Here is a 19,503-nt window from a genome sequence, read left to right as displayed (position 1 = left end):
TTAAATGTTATAACTCAAAAAAAAAAATGAAATAATTGAATGATGAACCTGAGAAACATTGTCATGTGTAATGTAACCTGACTAACCAGATGTGAATGAATCATGCAAATAGTAGATATGAGAAGCGCCTATCAGTGAATTTAAAATTCAACAATGAAAATGAAAAATGGCAGTGCTTGTTCTTTGAAATCGAGTTTGAAGATGTTTTTTTAACTTTCTTGAAGCTCACAGAATTCATATTGCAAAAATCAAATGCCACATTGGAAAGCAAACTCAATTCATGTGGTACGTCGAATAGACAGGTTTACTGGAATGGGATGATGCTGTTGCTATTTTTGTCCAACGTCAAACCAAACATTGAATTGACCTTTTCTTCAATACTAAAATTTTCGAAAGCCTGTAAATCGCAATAAATACTGTTTCTGAAATCTTCTGGAATCTAAATGCGAAGCATAACTGATGGATTAACCAGCGAAGTAACCGGAATTCTACATAAATCTAAGAAAGTCGACGTAGGGATTTTTCATTTAATCTATTTTCGGTAACAGATATTATTACTACGACTTCAGTCACTGATAGTTCTTAATGATTTTGACAGTTTAGCTGCCGAAATTCATAATTACGGTTTAAAAATTGGATCCAATACAGTTTTAATCAAGTAACGAAAGACACCCCGAGAACATTTCGGAACAAGGTCGCTTTATAATGTTTGGATTAAAATAAATAAACGTTTTCCGGATGATGATAAAAAAGCTTAGACAGATAATTACTTTTGATAAATTTCCAATGGAAGGTAATTATTCAAGCTTACTTAAAAAAAAGTTGAGCCTTGCCGGCAGTTAAGCCTTTCTCCGTTCATGTTTGCATAATTCTTCAAAACAATTTCTTTGATTATTGAATAACAACAACAAAATTTGTTCCGGTTTTGTTACTCCGGAACCGGAAGTTGGGAAAATGTTTCTCAGTTGCAACTTCGCTCTGTTTTTATCGAAACCAGAAGCCAAATGTGGATAAAATTCTTCATCAATTTATGGAAAAACAATACTTTTCATTTGGATTCAAGTTTGTGAAAATCCAGCCGTTTCTAAGAAATTTGAGTTATTTTTGGTTTGGAGTACACGATGCCTTTTTCCAATACCTCCGGAACCGGGAACGAAACTCCGATCTACTAAAAATAAAAGCATTTAGCTAACAACTAACCATACCTGTTAGGAGTGCGTGGAATCCCGGAATACCTACGCTCGATGGAAATCCCAAAAATATTTACAAGTAAGTACAGGCATATTGACTCTGAGATAATATTTTACACGGACGGATCACGAATTGAAGAGGCTACTGGGTTTGGTATATTCAACAATAATGTTTCGGTTTCATTTAGGCTTCAAGAGCCTGCATCTGTTTATATAGCAGAGTTAGCAGCAGTTCATTATAGTTTGAGTATAATCGTCACATTATCACTAAACCATTATTTTCACTTCACAGATAGTCTGAGTGCAATTAAAGCCATTCGCTCAAATGCTGCTGGCAAAAATGAACCGTTTTTCTTGGGCAAAATAAAACAGTGTCTGAACGACATATTGAATAATAATTATCAAATCACAATAGTTTGGGTCCCGGCTCATTGCTTCATTCCAGGCAATGAAATAGCCAATATTTTAGCCAAACGTGGTGCTATTGAGGGTGAAATTTATGAGAGACCGATTACTTTCAACGAATTCAATAGCGCGTCTCGCTAAAGAACACTTGCCAGCTGGCAAGCTTCTTGGGATAAAGATGATCTGGGTCGGTGGATGCACTCAATTATTCCTAAAATATCGACAAAGGCATGGTTCAGGGGACTGGATGAGAGTAGGGATTTCATTTGGGTGTGATGTCCAGACGCATGTCCAATCACTACACGTTAGATGCACATCTCCTTCGAATTGGACTTTCCGAAACTAATCATTGTGCTTGTGGCGAAGGTTATCGCGATATTGATCATGTCGTTTGGACATGCGTGGAGTATCGTGATGTCAGATCTCAACTAATAAATTCCTTGCGTACTAAAGGTAGACTATCCAATATCCCAGTTCGCGACATTCTTGCTTGTCGTGCCTTACATACATTAAACTTCTTTATCATTTCATTAAGTCCATTGGAGTTCCAATTTAAATTTTATTTTATGTTAGACCCCTTTCTCTGCCATGAGTTAAACCAATCATATGAATAAAAGAGATGAACTGATACAAACAAACCTGAAATAGTTATAAGATCATGTACAAAATAAATGTAATGTTTAATAGCAAAAACAGTATTTAGATTAAGTAATGAATACCATCATACTAATATGATATTCGAAATGTATTAGGTTTAAAGTACTATGTATTGTGGATGCCACGGCGAAGAGAAACTTATGTTTATTGCCTATGAAATAAACGTATTTATGAAAAAAACCATAACTGTCCAATTAAAGAATTAAAAGACTAGTTGAATGTATCTGGGCTCGATTTATCCGTGTCTTGTATAAAACACGCTCTTGAAAATGAAATTTTAATACTTATCAACCTGTAATTCCGGAAGCAGCAGTAATATCTGGATGAAATTTGATAGCCCTTGCCAAGCAATCTCTGAGATAGCCGAGTGAACTTTTTTAATTTATTCTGCAAATTTTACCATCTGGAACTGGAAGTCGGATCCGGATGAAAATCTACAGCAAGCTACAGGGCATATTATTTGAATCTGAGTAGAAGAAAATCAGTTGAACGATATCTGAGAAAATCTAACAAACTTTAAGTTTCCTTTTTTTTTTTTTTCAAATTTTACCCTGTTGCTCCTGAACCGGAAATTTAATCCGAATCTAACCTAATAGCAAGGTTTGGGACTAAAATACTTTTCATTTAAATCTAAGTTAGTGAAAATCGTTTCAGCCAACTCTGAGAAAATCAGCATTTTCACGAGATTTGAATCTACTGCATGCAAGCATCATTGCAGTACTCTGATCAAAACTACCACATGGCTACTGTTCAGCGTGCTGAGTATTATTCGAGTAATTTGTGTGAATCCGATTACGGTACTTCATATCATCTGATATGTAACTGTCCCGCATTGATGCAACTATGCAACCGGGTTTTTGGTTCTCCATACATGGTTGTGTATGGAGAGCTAAAATTGAACGATATTCTATAGTTTCTTATCCATTGTGGTAAGAAGCTACAGACGATTCGTCGTGCTTCCTAGTATAAATGAATCCTTGGTGTATTGACCTTAAAAGGTTTGATTGGCAGATTGTTTGGCATCGCTTATGAAGTACCGAACTCACTTCTGCTCATAAATATTGCGAAGCGTTCTGCATTCTTCCGGGAACGCAGAATAGTGCCGCTTTTTTCGAAATCTCTAAATCCTTTCGGGAGCTGGAGGTTTTAATATATGTGCATTTTGGTACCTGTAGATCATTCAGCATCCTTTCCGGAGGTACATAACGATTTGTTTCTGTATGTTTTGTACTGTTTTCCCACCTCTTCACTACACAATTCCCTTCCATGTTCCTTTTATCCTATCAGAAAAATGATGAGATGTCACGGGAAGGCACAAATCTCCAAATAACTAGAGGAACGTGCCGTTTGAACCCATTTGCTCCGATTCCTGATACCGCGCCAAGAATTTGAGCTTTGAAGGATTAATAACACTTTTAAATGAAAATATTATATTGAATGATTGAGAATAACATGGAATTAAGTGTCGCGAATCAGTATTTTGATAATTAATTTATATTTTTTATTCATTTTTCGTTTGACATAGGTTACGAATACCACGTATGAGTATTTATATATTGAGGTTATATTATCTATCAAGAAAATTTCAGATAATATATGGTGATGCTAGAAATTCCCTTCCTTCCCTTCCTTCTCTACCCGTCATTTTTTAACTAAGTAGTTGGCATTTCGTCTTGAGTATTCAGCTACTCATCATCTTCTTAGAGTAACTAACATGAAACAAGCAAATAAATCTTCTGATCTCTGGAGTTACTTTTCTAGACATAGAAAAAGCGTTCGACAAAGGTTTAATGGCGAAAATGTCCAATATCAACAATCCAATTTCTTGATCGAAAGGACTCAACATTATTCTCAAACAATAAGTATTCTGCAGTTTTGGTTGATTAGTAAAGAAAATGAAGAAATATTTTATCATTCATCAAACTTAGAATTATGCGTTCAAATAAATCAACTTTCCAATACTGCCCATACTTGCATACTAGTCCCATATCGATTTTCGCAATTTTTGAGTTACCATTATGAATGAAGCGAACTCTCAAAATATACTTTAAGAAATTGCAATAAAAATGGTGAATTCAGTGAAAAAAACATCAACCCCTGTCTATCCCATATGCAAAATACCCGATAACCATTGATATGATATGATAGTAACTTGCTATGAAAACTGAGTTCAGTGGGTTTCAAGAGCATGGCATTATTCACTTGTAATACCGAAAGTATCTTACCAAATCCAGTGTTGCCCCAGCCAGCAGCCTCTAGCTTTCTAAACCTCAGTTCCTCATCCAACCATAAGCAAGCGGGAGCTACCGTGTCATGTAAACTATATTGAATGTAAATGAGAATTTGTTTGCGCGTGAACATTACTTTGTTTATGAACGCACTTACGTCACATTTTTCTCCAGTTTCAACAATGCAATATCGTGATAATGGCTAGAGAACTTATGCATCGGATGTCTAATTATATCTACAACTTTCAATTGTTGTGCGTACTGGTCGTCGTGAGCACTATATAGATCTATATCTCCTAGCCTCACTACATCTGGAGCCTGGTTTCTGAGCATAAGAAAAATGCAGCGTCACAGAAATACTAAAAAACATGAATTACAAACCTTTCATCAACTGCACAATGCGCCGCAGTAAGCACGAAGTTATCCCAAATAAGAGTTCCACCGCACTGCCACAATATATCTCCGGTAGGTTGAGTCCACCCAACTGCCCCGATGTGGGCAAATTCCTTCAACGGAACGGGCATTCCGAACGCTGGTGCTACATCGGCTCCTCTAAACAACTGGTGAAAACGAAGATGACAATCTGTACGAAATCTGTGAGTATACAATTTGGCTGACTCGAAATTATTCAAATTCACATACCGTTCAAAGAAGTCCGTTCGTTGGGAAACATCAGAAGATTTCCATGGTCATCTTTAGTTTTAGGGCAAAACTGGCAAACAGCTAAATGAGAGTGTTTATGAAGCTATGAACTGAAAGATTTAACAATCACATTACCGTTTCCAATGAAGTAACATGCAAGGAAGAATGGAATGACGAATTTAGTCATCATCATCTGTTTGTTAAAATTATAGCTTTATAATACATCACTCAACTTTATTAACTATTATTTTACTCCCGTGATATCAAAGCAACTAATGCTGAGGCTAGTTAAGAACTGAGCTCTCTCCCACAACTAGATCGATTGCAGATTAGCAGGCAGTGGATGCCTACATGGAATAGCATTTTTTAACAATCTGCATATGATTCACACGGAACCTACGGTCTTACATCAAGATTGGGAGCGTCACCGCTCAAGTTTGAATTTTAATCCCTTTATAAGCCTTTTTAATCCTTTTATTCGTACACAAACTAGCTTCGATTAGTCAGTTAATCTTAGAACTTAATTTTCAAATTTGTTGACATCTCGTGTAGGCGCAGCATCTGGATCGGTGGTTCAGAGCACACGGTGTTGGCCTATCAAGCCAGTTGCTGTAGGTTCAAGACGCGATCTGGAAGGGATCTGAGTGTCAGTAGGGTTGTAGTATTATCCGAACAGTTGTCCTAAGCGAATTTTGGCGTTGCTATAACTACATTTTTTCTCATTATGTTCACTGTCATATTGCGAAGCGATGATATTGACATCAGTTACATTGCAATACATTGTTTGTAAGCCAAGGAATCCGTAAATTAACGAGATGACTATTGGTACAGAACTACTTCTTATCCAATGTTCGAGACTGAAAAAAAAAGTCTGGATTCTAATTTCGGAAAAATGATCAACATCCGATATAGCACAAGCACTCTCTAGGAAATGATTTTTTTTAATATAAAATCTTACGCCATTGCTACTATTACATTTGTTTTTATCTATACACGTTTCGTAGCCTTTACTTCAAAACACCGCTAAATTTCGGCACTAAACTGCATTCGCGCTGATCCAATCCAAGAACGAAGAAATTCTCGTAAAGACCGCATATCGCCAGTCGACGCAGTCTGGTGCGTCTACGATGAGCCCAATTAAATATGATACGTTAGTTGTCGGATCATCCATCCGCAGCTGATCCGCTGCGCTGATGCACGTCGAGCTACGCAGATACGATCTTGCACAAATCTGCGAATCATGAATTTTCTGGGGGTGTGTGCGCTGACAGTCGCTATTATACATTGGCGCTACGTAATCGAATGCTGGTTGCTCTTCCTCATCTATATGCAAAGTAAAGAGATAAGAAACCGATTAGGGTAGTCGACGTTGAATTAGTTAGAAAATAAGTTCATCGATCTGAGCTTTTTCCTCTACACCGATAGTGAAACCACATCCGTGAGTTCAATTAGTTCACGTCTTTTATGGGTATTTCTAATGTGGTAATACTAACATTATAAATGTTTCGTAAAAAACAACGTACGTAATTTTACTGTTTTTATATTCTTTATACACTAAAACTGGGTGGTCAATTTACTTCAAATGCAAATTTCAATAACTATATTAGAGACTACGCAACCATTTCATTTTTTAAAAAAACGGGCTTGAAATACGGCATTACTCGGAAATGTTTTATGCGATTCAATGGATAAATTACATAGCCTTACTCGTTGGTATTGTAATTGCAACATTTTGTGAATTAAGTGAAACGAATAAAATAAAACATATGTAGATGCATATGTAGAGGCCGTACAGCATTCGTCTCACTGGAAATTTTTTAGTTAACTCCTGTGTCCTGTGAGTGAGCAGTGCAGGGCAATGAATATTGTTCTTCAAAATATCGGCAATTAGCATTGCACGGAACAGGTCACGGCACACTTGCAGCTTTCGTAACTAGGCAGATGATGAAGGTTATTGCAGGGCAAATGACGAAGAGCGAAACGAACAAACCTGGGCTGCATTGATTCAAGTCTTAGTGCTCCATTATGAAAATGAGGGTTCCATACTGCCGAACAATATTCCAGCGTTTGCCGAGCGAGCAGTAGAGAGCTAGTATATATCTGTGAAGTGCTTAGCAGCTCTCATGACAAATACTAAACAACGAGAAGCCTTTGAGTTCGCTTTCACATCTCATCCAAGTCAGTTGATAAAACAAAACCGCTTAGGTTCGGGACAGAAGAAACCAAGTACAGTATTGTGTAGACAATGTCCGACATAGCGTCGTGAAAGTTAGAAGGTTAGTGGCAGTTGAGCGTTTCGGCATGAACCCGTGTTGAGTTTCTACGATGTACTGCTAGCAGTGATTAAAAATAGGCTCCAGAACGACCAGCTCAAACAATTTAGGAATGACGCAACGATAGATGATACCACGGCACAGTGGTTTGAATCGACAAAATCGTGAACTTAATTCTCTAGCTGCTAAACCATTGATCCGATATACATAGTTCCTTTGGAGAACTCATTCACAAAAATATACCTCGTGATTTGATCACAGTAAAAAATGTGCTAGGCTTAGCAAAAGTTCATTTCAAAAACTTTTTTCCCTTAAGGGATAGAAAAACGATGTCTTCGACAAAGTTTTAGAACTTCCAACGAAAAAAAAACTTTGCCGAAGAAGCTATAGGTACATAACTTTTTTCGCAAATATTTTCAGTGTCTAATATGTTCGAGACAATTACTAAAAACATAAAATTACACATTTTTGTTAAAGACTGTGCACGGTTTGGCCTTTTCCCTAAAAAGTTATTTAACATTTAAACTTTTATATACACTAATTTTAACTACTAATAGGAAGCAGGGTCGCAGACCAAAAGGTTCATACATATACCTTTTGGAAAGCTTAAATCAAGTAATATACAGTTACGAAGTGTGTAGCGTGGCCTTTTTAAATTGTGTGAATGAGGCAACAAAATATAGAGTGCTTTTTTGACCATTTTCTTAGTAAAAACGTACATTAACAAAATTGTTTATCTTCATATCACGCGATTTTTGTGATACCGACCGATAAGTTACCTTTAGGCAACAACTTTTTCAAGAAATTGCAGTCGAGGTATAAAAAATAGAGCATTAGCTCTAACACCAGACGAAAGAGAAGACTTTTCACTATAGCTTTCTATTATGACTTACTCTCAACGAGTACCGAGTCTTTCGGAATTCCTCTTCAAAGTGAATATTAATAGGTGTCTTATTGACCGTTATCACAAAAAAATCACGAGATACAACCGACTTCAGTAGAAAATGTAATAGAATTGCAGTAAGGCAACAGATTAGTTACAAATTCCCTAAAACCAAACACGTTTGTGCACGTTTTTATACTCAAGTTCAGGCATTTCTCTTTTAAAAAAATGTCTAGACTCATAATTTAGATAGTTTGATTTGATACTTTACCGTGTACGTCTCTATGTAAAGTTGAACCACTCACGCAGTTTATTGTAATATTATTATCGCCTAATGCTCCAGCATTTGTATTATCAACCAACTCGTTCGTGTTTTTGAAAATAATAATAAAGCGCTGCTCTCACCATCACCAACAGTGCATATTTGGAGCAAAAAATTCAATATAAAGTTTCTTCATCGTTCTTCATTTTTCAATATACTTTAAAAGTAAAACTAATCGTCACTATAGATAAACGGTCATATTCATTGAAATTAATGTATTCCAAGTTAGTTTTACAGTTCGGGTTTACATCTCCTCCAAGTCAGTCGATAAAACAAAATCGCTTACGTTGGAAACAGAAGAAACCAAGTACAGTATTGTGTAGTGAACAATAGACCTCGAAAATGAGTGAACCAAAAGAACAAAAGCTACCGCCGACACGAAAGAATACAATTGTTGTTGACTTTAGGCAGTGCAAAATTCGACCTTCGATACGAGAACTTGAAGGTTTGCTTAAGGAGCAAATGCAGCTGGACATTAAACGTGTGCATTTACTTCAATGCAATAAGACGAATAATGTTGTTTACATCCAGTTTTATAAAGAGTTGGATGCAATTCAATTCGCAAAAGACAATAACAATGTGCACTATGTGGAACACGAAAACATTAGGTACAACATTCCAGTATATATGGATGATAGTGCTATAGAAGTGCGTGTGCATGATTTTCACTCGAGCGTCACCGATTATTATATTCGCAAAACTATGTCCCAATACGGAGAGATTCTCTCTATCGAAAAAGAAAAGTGGAAGAATTTTTTCCCCGGTATTCTAAATGGCGTACGTGTATTACGCATACACTTGAAGAAGCCTATACCTTCTTATGTGATTTTCGGTCAAGATACAAGAATTCCGTGCAAATCACTTGTTACCTATAACAATCAGTATTGTCAAAACGCTGTTCACTACGGTAGGCCATGTGATAAACTGGACAAGGAGACAACTACACCAAAGGACAACAGTGCTTCCGTCACACCAACCCAAAGCAATCCCAGTACACCTGTGACAGTCACCAACAACAGTGAAGCATTCACTTCAACGAAACCATCCAACGTATCCCCTATAGAACAAAGTGCATTAACTGCAGTGAACAACTTACCATCCAACCAACCAGCAATTGCAAACAATGTACAACAAGGCTCATCTCCAGCAACTAGCAATGAAACCAACAACAATACCATCGATGTGGCAATGGATGACGAGACGAACCACGAACGAAGTGCCCCTCAATCCTCGCAGGAGGGAAATGGAAGCTCCTCTCCCCCTAGAAAAAGGGTGACAACGAGATCCAACTCAAAAAAAAATTATTTAAAAAATCGGCTCAATCGGCCACGTAAAGCTTGTACGCAAATAGGCCTGAATAAAAAATATCTTTAAAAAAAAATAATAACAAAGTTAGTTTTACATCGAGGATTGTTTTGAATCGAATTTTTTATTGAACTGATGTCCATTTCATAGTACTATTTATTTAGAAATCGTGAGAATTTCATTATTTTTTTCAGTGTATGGTAGAATGACATGATTCGTAGAATGACATGATTTTACAAAAAGGATTCAGCCTTTCAAGCAGGCTACACCTACACATTTCAACACATAAAAATTAATCTCAGAAGCATTAAATTTAAACGATGTTTTTAGGCGTACTGGTAATGGTGTAAGATATCATCCTTGAAATGAATTGGATTGGAATTAAAAGAACGGATAAGGAATATTCTATTAAAAGAATAAGTAAAACTTTTCGAAATTTAATGAGCCCGTTAATATGCTTCGTTAGTTCGATCAATTGCATACAAGAATGCATCATGAAATTATATTCAATCATTACACCATTGCACCAAACCTTCCAATTTTTAGACATTTCCTACAAAGCTCTTTTCAATAAACCAATAATAGTCGTTTTAGTAAATGTTTTTGCTAAGAAAATGGTCAAAAAGTACTCGATATTTCGTTGTCTTATTTACACAATTTAAAAGGGTCACGTTACGCACTTCGTAGCTTTATATTAATTAATTTAAGCTTTCCAAAAAGTATACGTGCCTTTTGGTCTGCGACCCTGCTTCCTATCTATATATATAAAAATGCAGAGATCATTCTTTGTAATCGCATCGCGTAAGAACGGATCGACGGATTTACATGATTCTTTTTTTTGTTTGATCAGTTTTTACCCCCACCGGATTCGTACATCAAAAAAATTAGGAAAACTTGCCGGAAAAGTGTGAAAAATCCATAAAGTTGTTTTGTATGGACAATGGAATTTTCCGTTGAAAAAAGTCGCAAATGATTGCTAGATCTACGATTGATGTTTGGCGCGCAAGAAGATGCACAGTATTTCGCCGTTGAAGAAAAGAATACTAGATCGTTGGAAAATTGGCGCACAACTAGTAGTTTTGGCTGAGATTTTACATGCATGTGATTCGTTATTTTGAAACACGTACTGAACAGGATATCACAATCATTGCTTGCCAAATGACTGGTGGAACGCATTTGACTGTTCTTGATATATCGTATCAAATATATCAAAAGTTCTGACATCGTTTACCAGCTGATGCATTGTGTACAATGTGATCAGTTGGATAAATAATGTTGACTATTGTGAGTTGAACATGTCAACATATAGAACGATTTTTTAACGAATTAATGACAGGATTCTACTGCTGAAATAATGAGGTCTAATAAAGAGATTTTTCTTTCATTTAGCATACTGAAGTTCCTTCAGCCGCTTCGAATAAAATTTTAAGGGTGGATTACAGGATGCTTAGGCTGCTTATGACATCATGACATTTGTAAGCTGCTTAAGCCAAATCATTCCATTTTTCGAACTTTGTATTACTTGACCAATTACCAGATGCAAACCGTGAATACCATATCTGGAGGAGAAATCGTGGCATTCAAAAACCATTACTACTACTGATTTATGCATTGGTTTGAACGATAAGAAGAATACTGGTATAATCACTCCTCATATTCACTCCGCTAGAACAGAAAAATTGCACATTCCTTCATATAATTCTTTCTGATATTGACTCTCAAGACCGATCTCAACGCCATTCGTTAATTGTAGGTCGAGTACTAATTAAAATGATGAGGTGACTCAACTAATGAGACGACTATTGATACAATTATTTAAAAATTAAATTTAATTTAATAAAATGATAATTTGAGCTTTCGAATGTTCAATAATTTCTTATTTCATCGCTAAATTATTAATCGGAAATTGATCCTGTGATTGTCATGCTACGAACATTCATCAAACAAGATTAAGTATTATCATCAGACTAGCGGTGAAGCAGCTAATGGACAACTGCTCAAAACAGGTTTATTCCTTCCGATAATCCAGTATTATTTACCATTAAATTTTTTAACGTCTTCAGTCTACAATTGAGCCTTACAATGACAAACAACGAGTCGCTTTTGGAAATTTGCGGAATCAATTTCAAGTATTCATCTTGGTCATCTCTGCTCCACCGCTCTTTCATATGTCGAAACAATTAGTTTAAGGTTCTACAAACAATCTCCGGGGAACAGTTATTGTTGAAAAACTCAATGGCAGTTTTTTCCACTATTGCTTGATGAATCGAAGAAAACATCAGTTTATTCAGAAAAAATGTACCAAACAAATTGAGGTTTCTGTTTTGAATATCTCCTCGAAGACAGCGCTAAACAAACTACGTTTGCGTTTTGCAACAATGGCTGTTTTTCTGAAAAGGTAAATTGCCCCATAAGAGAGATCTACAATCTCTTTCAATGCACTGACTTAAAGGATAAGATGGCGATCAGTGCATTCACTTAATTTTTCCGTAACAAAATCTTTTAACATGTTCACAATAATTTTGTATGAAATTTCTTTTTCGGGCCGAAGTTAATGTGTTGGATACGAATTCGTCGTAATTCGTTTATTTGGGCTAAATAATCAGTGAAATAATGGAAAGAAGCATTACCGTTTGACAATTCTGCTGTCAGGAAAGATAAATTTATAAAAAAATTCAAGCGGGACGAAGTTAATAGTTAAGGTTAGTGTATATAAAAGTTTAAATGTTAAATAACTTTTTAGGGAAAAGGCCAAACCGTGTAATTTTACGTTTTTAGTAATTGTTTCGAACATAGTAGATACTGAAAAATAATTGCGAAAAAAGTTATGTACAAATAATTGATTTTAAGTGGTTTCAAACGAAAATGCTTCATATATCCGAAACTTTACGCGTAAGACCTATAGCTTCATCGGCAAAGTTTTTTCTCGTTGGAAGTTCTAAAACTTTGTCGAAGACATCATTTTTCTATCTCTTAAGAGAAAAAAGTTGAAATGAACTTTTGTCGTAGTAGGCTTTGCCGCTTTTTTTTTTACTGTGATCAAATCACGAGGTATATTTTAGTGAATGAGTTCTCCAAAGAAACTATGTATATCGGATCAACGGTTTAGCAGCTAGAGAATTAAGTTCACGTTTTTGTCGATTCAAACCACTGTGCACGGTAGTTGTCGATGTTCTTCTTGTTTCCCCTTTCGAAACATATAAGCAAAATTCCAGATATCAGGAAATACTCCAATCATGAGTGATAGTCGGAACAGTAAACATAGAGGTACTACAATACCACTAGAACATCACTTTTGAATGACTGCCGGGATACCGTCTGGTCCAGCCTAGTGTGAAGACTTCATTTTTGCGACTGAAAAGAAAATATTTCAGAGAAATTTTTCGTGAACATTTCGCAAATTTCCTCCTCTGCACACTGCGTAAATAGTTGGCATAGCAACATTTAGCTGTCTTTTTGTAGACATTGTTGATTTGCTTTGATTTCAAAGTTTGAAAGTCATATTTTGAAAATTCTCAGAGATAGGTAATTTTTCTTGAAATCTTTTTTTTTATTTTGTGAGACGTTGTATATATAAGTGCGTAAACCTCTAATATGTATAAAAATGGTTTTGTAGTTATGTATTAAACATATCCGAGATTCACACAATTGAGACAAGCCTCCTGATAAATTTGATGCATTACTCAGTTGTATCAGAGGTTAACTTCGGAAGATATCATGTGGACTGGAAGTGGACTATTTTAAAACAAGTCGTGGGAGATAATCGATATGTTTATCATTTTGAATAGTTATAATCTATCAAAATTATTTTTCTTATCCTCAAATGATGCCGATCCAAAATGAATTTTTCTTCTTTCTCCGGCTTCCATACAGTAAAATTATATATTCAACTAATCATTAAAAAACGAAATTTCCTTATCACTAGAATATATTCAGGAAAATACACTGAGGTCTTTTTTCACGCGGTATTTTTTACGCGTATCTCCGAAGTGATGGCCTTTCTCATATAGAAAGGCTAAACAAACACTGTGAAAACCGACTTTTGAGCCGAGGACCGGAGAGTTGAATGTTATATACCATTCGACTCAGCTCGACAAACTAAGAAAATGTTTGTGTGTGTATGTGTGTATGTGACAAATAATGTCACTCGATTTTCTCAGAGATGGCTGAACCGATTTTCACAAACTCAGATTCAAATGAAAGATCTTATAGTCTCATAGATCGCTATTGAATTTCATCCAAAACCGTCTTCCGGTTTCGGAATTACAGGGTGATATGCACCAAAAAAATTAAAATAAATGTCACTCACTTTTCTCAAAGATGATATGAATCTTTGATTCAAACGAAAGGTCTTATAGTAAATTCAGTTTTCTCGGAAATTTCTCATCCGATTTTCACAAACTAAGATGCAAATGAAAGGGCTTGAGATTCTTCAAAAAGTTCTCGAAAAATTAATCCAGATCCGACTTCCGGTTCTGGTATTACAGTGCGATTAGTAAAAATTTTCAATTTCATGAGGATTTTTTCTCAAGCGATGGCGAAACGAGGTGCACATTTTTATAAAATTTACTGGTATATTGACAGACCTTGTTAGTTGGTGGATATATAAATCTACTTTATGACTACCAGTGCCCGGTTTCCGCTTCCGAACGCACCGATAATAGTGAAGAAAAGCTCCAAAAACGGAACTCACTTCGATTTTCCAGCAACGGTTAAACCGATTTTCACAAATCATGATTCAAATTGAAGCTCTCATTGTCTTAAAAGACATTTAGCAATTTCATCCAGATCCGACTTCCAGTTCCGAAATTATAGGGCAATGAGTATCAAAACTTTGAAACTGTCATACAAAATACGTACTGGTACGGAAGAAGAAAGCACCACCGCTTAGCACTCAGTGTGCTTTGTTCAATTTTGTATAGCGTGCAGTGTTGCCAAATTTAAACCGATATTAACTTAGCATACAAATGTTGTGTTTACAAATTGAAAAGGTGGTGGTAGTTTGTACCGAAGAAAGGTTTTGATTTTATTCAAGTTTCAAAAAAAGAAACTTGACAGAATCTTCTAGTGATGTTTTTGAAAATATAAGGAATATGAGAAAGGCATCATTACACCACTAGGTGGATTATAAAAGGTTTTTTGGAGAGATTTCCGAAGTTATGCGAATTTGCAAAATGATCCGGTTCTTGTTACCGAAGTTACGCGGTTTTTTGCGCGTTTTGTTTTACGCGGTACGTATCCCCCTTCGGAAATTGTGTAAAATCGATTAGACACTTTAAACCTCTGAAAAAAGTCTCGTGTCTTTTAAAGATTTAAAAAATGAATAGAAAAAATCTAATTAATGAGCACAATCTAGTACCATTCTCCAATTGTATAGTATGAGCAAATCAATGTGTTGAAAATCCTGCTATATTGTGCTATGATAGGAATAGTGAGTAATACAGTAGGCATCGTTATAAGCTCTGTAAAGCTGTTGATATGCACTTTCTCAGTTCCAAAATATAACAATTGTTTAGGCAATTCATCTGCTGAGCAACTTTTTACCTTCCCATATATCTTTTTGATTCTTTTTTTTTTTTTGTTTGATCAGTTTGTATCCCCACCGGGTTCGCACATAGAAAAAATTAAGAAAATTCACCGGAAAAGTGGGAAAAATAATAAAATCCATTAAGTAGTTTTGCATGGAAATAGAATTTTCCTTTGAAAAAATCACCCATGCTTGCTAGACCATCGATAGATGTTTGGCGCATAACGAGTTGCATTTGGCTGTCGAAGAAAGGAATACTAGATCGTTGAAAAAATCGTTTGGCGCGCAACGAGTTGTTTTGTGTGGAGATTTCACATGCATGCTTGATCCATGTGATTTGTCATTTCGAGCCACGTGCCTAATTGGGTATCAAAATTATTACTTGCCAAATGTCTCCATGACGGAATGCTTATGACAGTTCTAGAAACCCGCTGTAGGCAGAAGAAGAAGTTCTGATATCATTTACCAGTTGATGAATTGTGTTCAATGGAGTCAGATGAATAGTATTGGTCATCGCTTTATCAAATCAGAATTTTTTTCAATGGATCAATGAAAAGATTGTTCTATAGAAGCGCTAAGGTCAAACTAAGAGATTTTCCCTGCATTTTTTTCCTAATGATTCAGAATAGATATATCAATGTTCAAGATGATTACCATAATGAATTGAGTCTGCCATTTTATATTTTACATTCTGTGAAGAATGTTCAAATTGGTAAGATCAATATCAAATTAAAATTCAGTTTTTGCAATGACTGAGCGGAAATATATATTGGAGAAGCCAAGTGAAAGAAAAACTAACAGAAAAGATGAATTTTTTGGAAAAAGATACGCTCAGAGACAGGACTCGAACCTGCGTTCTTATGCATTCCGTGCATACGTGCTACCATTTCGCCACTCTGATCTTGCTTTAGCCACACTAAAACTCACAGACATAGTAGCAACGTACATCGAACATGGTCTACATCCTGGCCGTCACCCGACCGATACCCTATATCCAAACATCTTCTCTGTCCATCAACCACTAGTCCTCTCGCTTTATACCTATTTCTCCGATCATGTTCAGCCAGCGACTGGCACCATTAAAGAAGGTGACAAGCGATTATAAATACACTCTCCTACTCAATGCTTGATCGGAGAAATAGGTATAAAGCGAGAGGACTAGTGTTTGATGGACAGAGAAGATGTTTGGATATAGGGTATCGGTCGGGTGACGGCCAGGATGTAGACCATGTTCGATGTACGTTGCTACTATGTCTGTGAGTTTTAGTGTGGCTAAAGCAAGATCAGAGTGGCGAAATGGTAGCGCGTATGCACGGAATGTATAAGAACGCAGGTTCGAGTCCTGTCTCTGAGCGTATCTTTTTCCAGAAAATTCATCTTTTCTGTTAGTTTTTCTTTCACTTGGCTTCTCCAATATATATTTCCGCTCAGTCATTGCAAAAACTGAACTTAGTCATGGCGGCTTTACGTCAAACTAAAATTAATAAATCGGTAAATTAAAATTTATGCGTCGTCTCTCCAAGCAATCAAAAGTTCCACAGTACCTGAACATATTCACTTCATTAGAACTTTAAAGTCACGTATGAGTAATTCTTTAAAAACGGACAGTTCAAATTACATTAAATTCAGCTTAAGCTAAATCTTTTTCACGAACTTTTGGTTACTTGGGCTAAATACAAATTGTAAATATATCCTACTCTACCGAATGAACAACTCTAGAAGAGAAAGTCTTCAACATTGTTTTGAGTTTATCAATACAAAATTCTGGTTAGTGAGCATTTTTATCGATTATCGAAAGCAAGAATCACATCTGGAAGAGAGAACGTGACACCTTATATCCTTTATGTCGAAGCCATTAAATAGGGATCTCTGTTCAGGTCATTGATTCAAAGGTTGAGATGACAATCTGTGCTTTCGCTCAATTTTTGCTTAACTGAACTTTCACATTAATTTTTGGTGATAATTCTTTTTTGAGCTAAAACGAATGTGTGTCGAATTCCGTGGATTGTAGGTTAAGTAATCAGTTTAACAATTCTGCTGTCCGAAAACATAAACTAATATAATAATTTTTGGACGAGACGAAGTTCGACGGGTCAGCCAGCTAGTGTTAAATAAATCAAGAAAGATTTTCCCAAAATATCTTAATTGACTATGTAGCTAATCACAGTTTCACAGCAGTATTGTACAATTGTACAATTATTACATAACTTCGCTACACGAGCAGTTGAAGAAACGTTCATGTTCACATCATGAAATTAGTAGAAAGAAACTACAACAATTGTGCAATTTTTCGAAAACCTTGCTATGGTGTAGTTACAGTATAACAAGTCGAAGATATCGAAAAACTAATTGAAATTGGTTGGAATAGCGTCCGATGTTCAAAACATAATCACTGTTTGTACGGTTTTATGTTCCGTATTTATAATTCGCGTCCCATTAAAAAAAATTCGTAGTCCTACTTCAAAAGTAGCAGCGATTTCGCAGTAAATAATGACGAGCCGAGAGTTTTTTAAGAACATGAATACAAGTTCTGACATCTGGCCAAAAAACCTAGGTTTTGGGAATAATTAGTTCCAAAGATTTTTTTTAAGAATGCCTTCAAAGGAAGTGCTTTTACGGATCGCTCCAACTCGCTGTTCTAGTACCTGTTTTACACGATAAATAAATTCATAATAAACAGTATTTTGAACAAGTGGCACATCATGGCAATAAATACCTTCAAAAACCAATCCCATAACTAGCGGTGTGTGAGTAGTGTTTGTCCAGAGGCACGTTGGAAATACTTCGACATTCCAAGAGAGCGGCTTTCGGAGCCGAATCAGTGCTATATCATTAAGGTGTTCGGTAGAGTTATAGTTGGGATGTTTTAAGATTCCTTTAATTCCGAAATTTCGAGTAACGTTAGTCCTGAGTCGCACAATGCTGGGGGAATCGTCACCCAAACAGCTGGCCGATGTAACAATTGTCAATTTGGTAATGATTGCTCCGCTGCATCGGAACTCGACAGTATCGTCATCTACCCAACCAACATCAACCTTTAAACAAGAATAAAATATTAGCCAACGTTTGAACAACTGCAATAAAGCTTACCATAGAACCTGGAGCAGATTGTACCGCAAGCTGCTTTACCACTTCTGGACATTCGAGAATCTCGGGAAGTATTCTTCTGTTCATCCGTGTACTGATTTTAGTTACCGGACAACATGCCACCTTTGTGTTAGAACAAAATGTTGCTTGTCCAGCTGCTATAAGTTTGAACCACTCTACGGAACATTGTTCAAGACTAACACAGCGGCCTTGCTCTCCCGTATGCATTTTACAACTGCTACCTTCTTGTATTTCCAAGTCCAAAAAATTCCAAGAACTACTCGTATCCTGGTAATTCGGTAACAGAACCGATTTCATCCAATCCACATGTTCGGAAGAAAGAGTAGCCAGCATATACTCACCGAATGCACAATCCCTACCCTGTTGACTAAGGGCAAACGTTGTGTGATATTTACGATCATTAATATACACATCCTCTGAAACTGGAGCACCTATCATAAGTCGACATGATTCAGGTACCAAAAACACGTCGTTCCCAATACAGAGATGGTCCTTAGCCAATCCCCGTGGAAGACTTCGTGAATATGAATCTGGCAGTACACAGCTACTTTCGTTGAAAATTCTAGACTGAATGGTCAAGAACGTTTCGTTTGGATCTGAAACAAAACACTGTCAACAATCTTTCGAATGTCAAAGACACACTAGGGAATTCTACGAACTCAACGCAATGCTCTCATCAAGATAAGCAAATTCGTTTATATCTTCTCTGCCATAACCGACAACCTGTAAAATGGAAAATGGAAGTTCCCGTTCATGCCAAATGCAGGATGGTGTGAACGTGATTGGTAAATCTAGGTGCTCCGCCATCTTTAAGATTGCGATATTTTCATAACTCTTTCCTTCGATATACCCCGAAGGAACATGAATCTTGGATATACTCGTTGTTTTTCCTTTCAAATACGCAACGAACGTTGGAGCTTTTCTGTAAGTAATATGAGTTCCAATTATAACCCTCCTACATTT

General features: G+C 36.2%; 1 protein-coding gene across 1 annotated transcript in view; it reads right to left on the bottom strand.

Annotated features, from left to right (window-relative positions):
- LOC131429172 (uncharacterized) overlaps positions 1-19,503 on the bottom strand; it is a 35,528-nt gene that overhangs the window by 6,341 nt on the left and 9,684 nt on the right. Inside the window, exons 8-16 of the mRNA XM_058593220.1 lie at positions 19,200-19,462; positions 18,523-19,136; positions 18,149-18,467; positions 6,160-6,445; positions 5,258-5,334; positions 5,123-5,203; positions 4,862-5,063; positions 4,638-4,805; positions 4,478-4,572 (exon numbers count right to left, since the gene is read on the bottom strand). Coding sequence (XP_058449203.1) covers positions 4,478-4,572; positions 4,638-4,805; positions 4,862-5,063; positions 5,123-5,203; positions 5,258-5,334; positions 6,160-6,445; positions 18,149-18,467; positions 18,523-19,136; positions 19,200-19,462 — 2,105 coding nt within the window. The remainder of the gene's footprint in view (positions 1-4,477; positions 4,573-4,637; positions 4,806-4,861; positions 5,064-5,122; positions 5,204-5,257; positions 5,335-6,159; positions 6,446-18,148; positions 18,468-18,522; positions 19,137-19,199; positions 19,463-19,503) is intronic.

The sequence above is a fragment of the Malaya genurostris genome, chromosome 2 (genome assembly GCF_030247185.1).
Source record: "Malaya genurostris strain Urasoe2022 chromosome 2, Malgen_1.1, whole genome shotgun sequence".
NCBI lineage: Eukaryota > Metazoa > Arthropoda > Insecta > Diptera > Culicidae > Malaya > Malaya genurostris.
The sequence above is the reverse complement of the archived record's forward strand: the minus strand, read 5'-3'. Positions and strand labels throughout refer to the sequence as shown.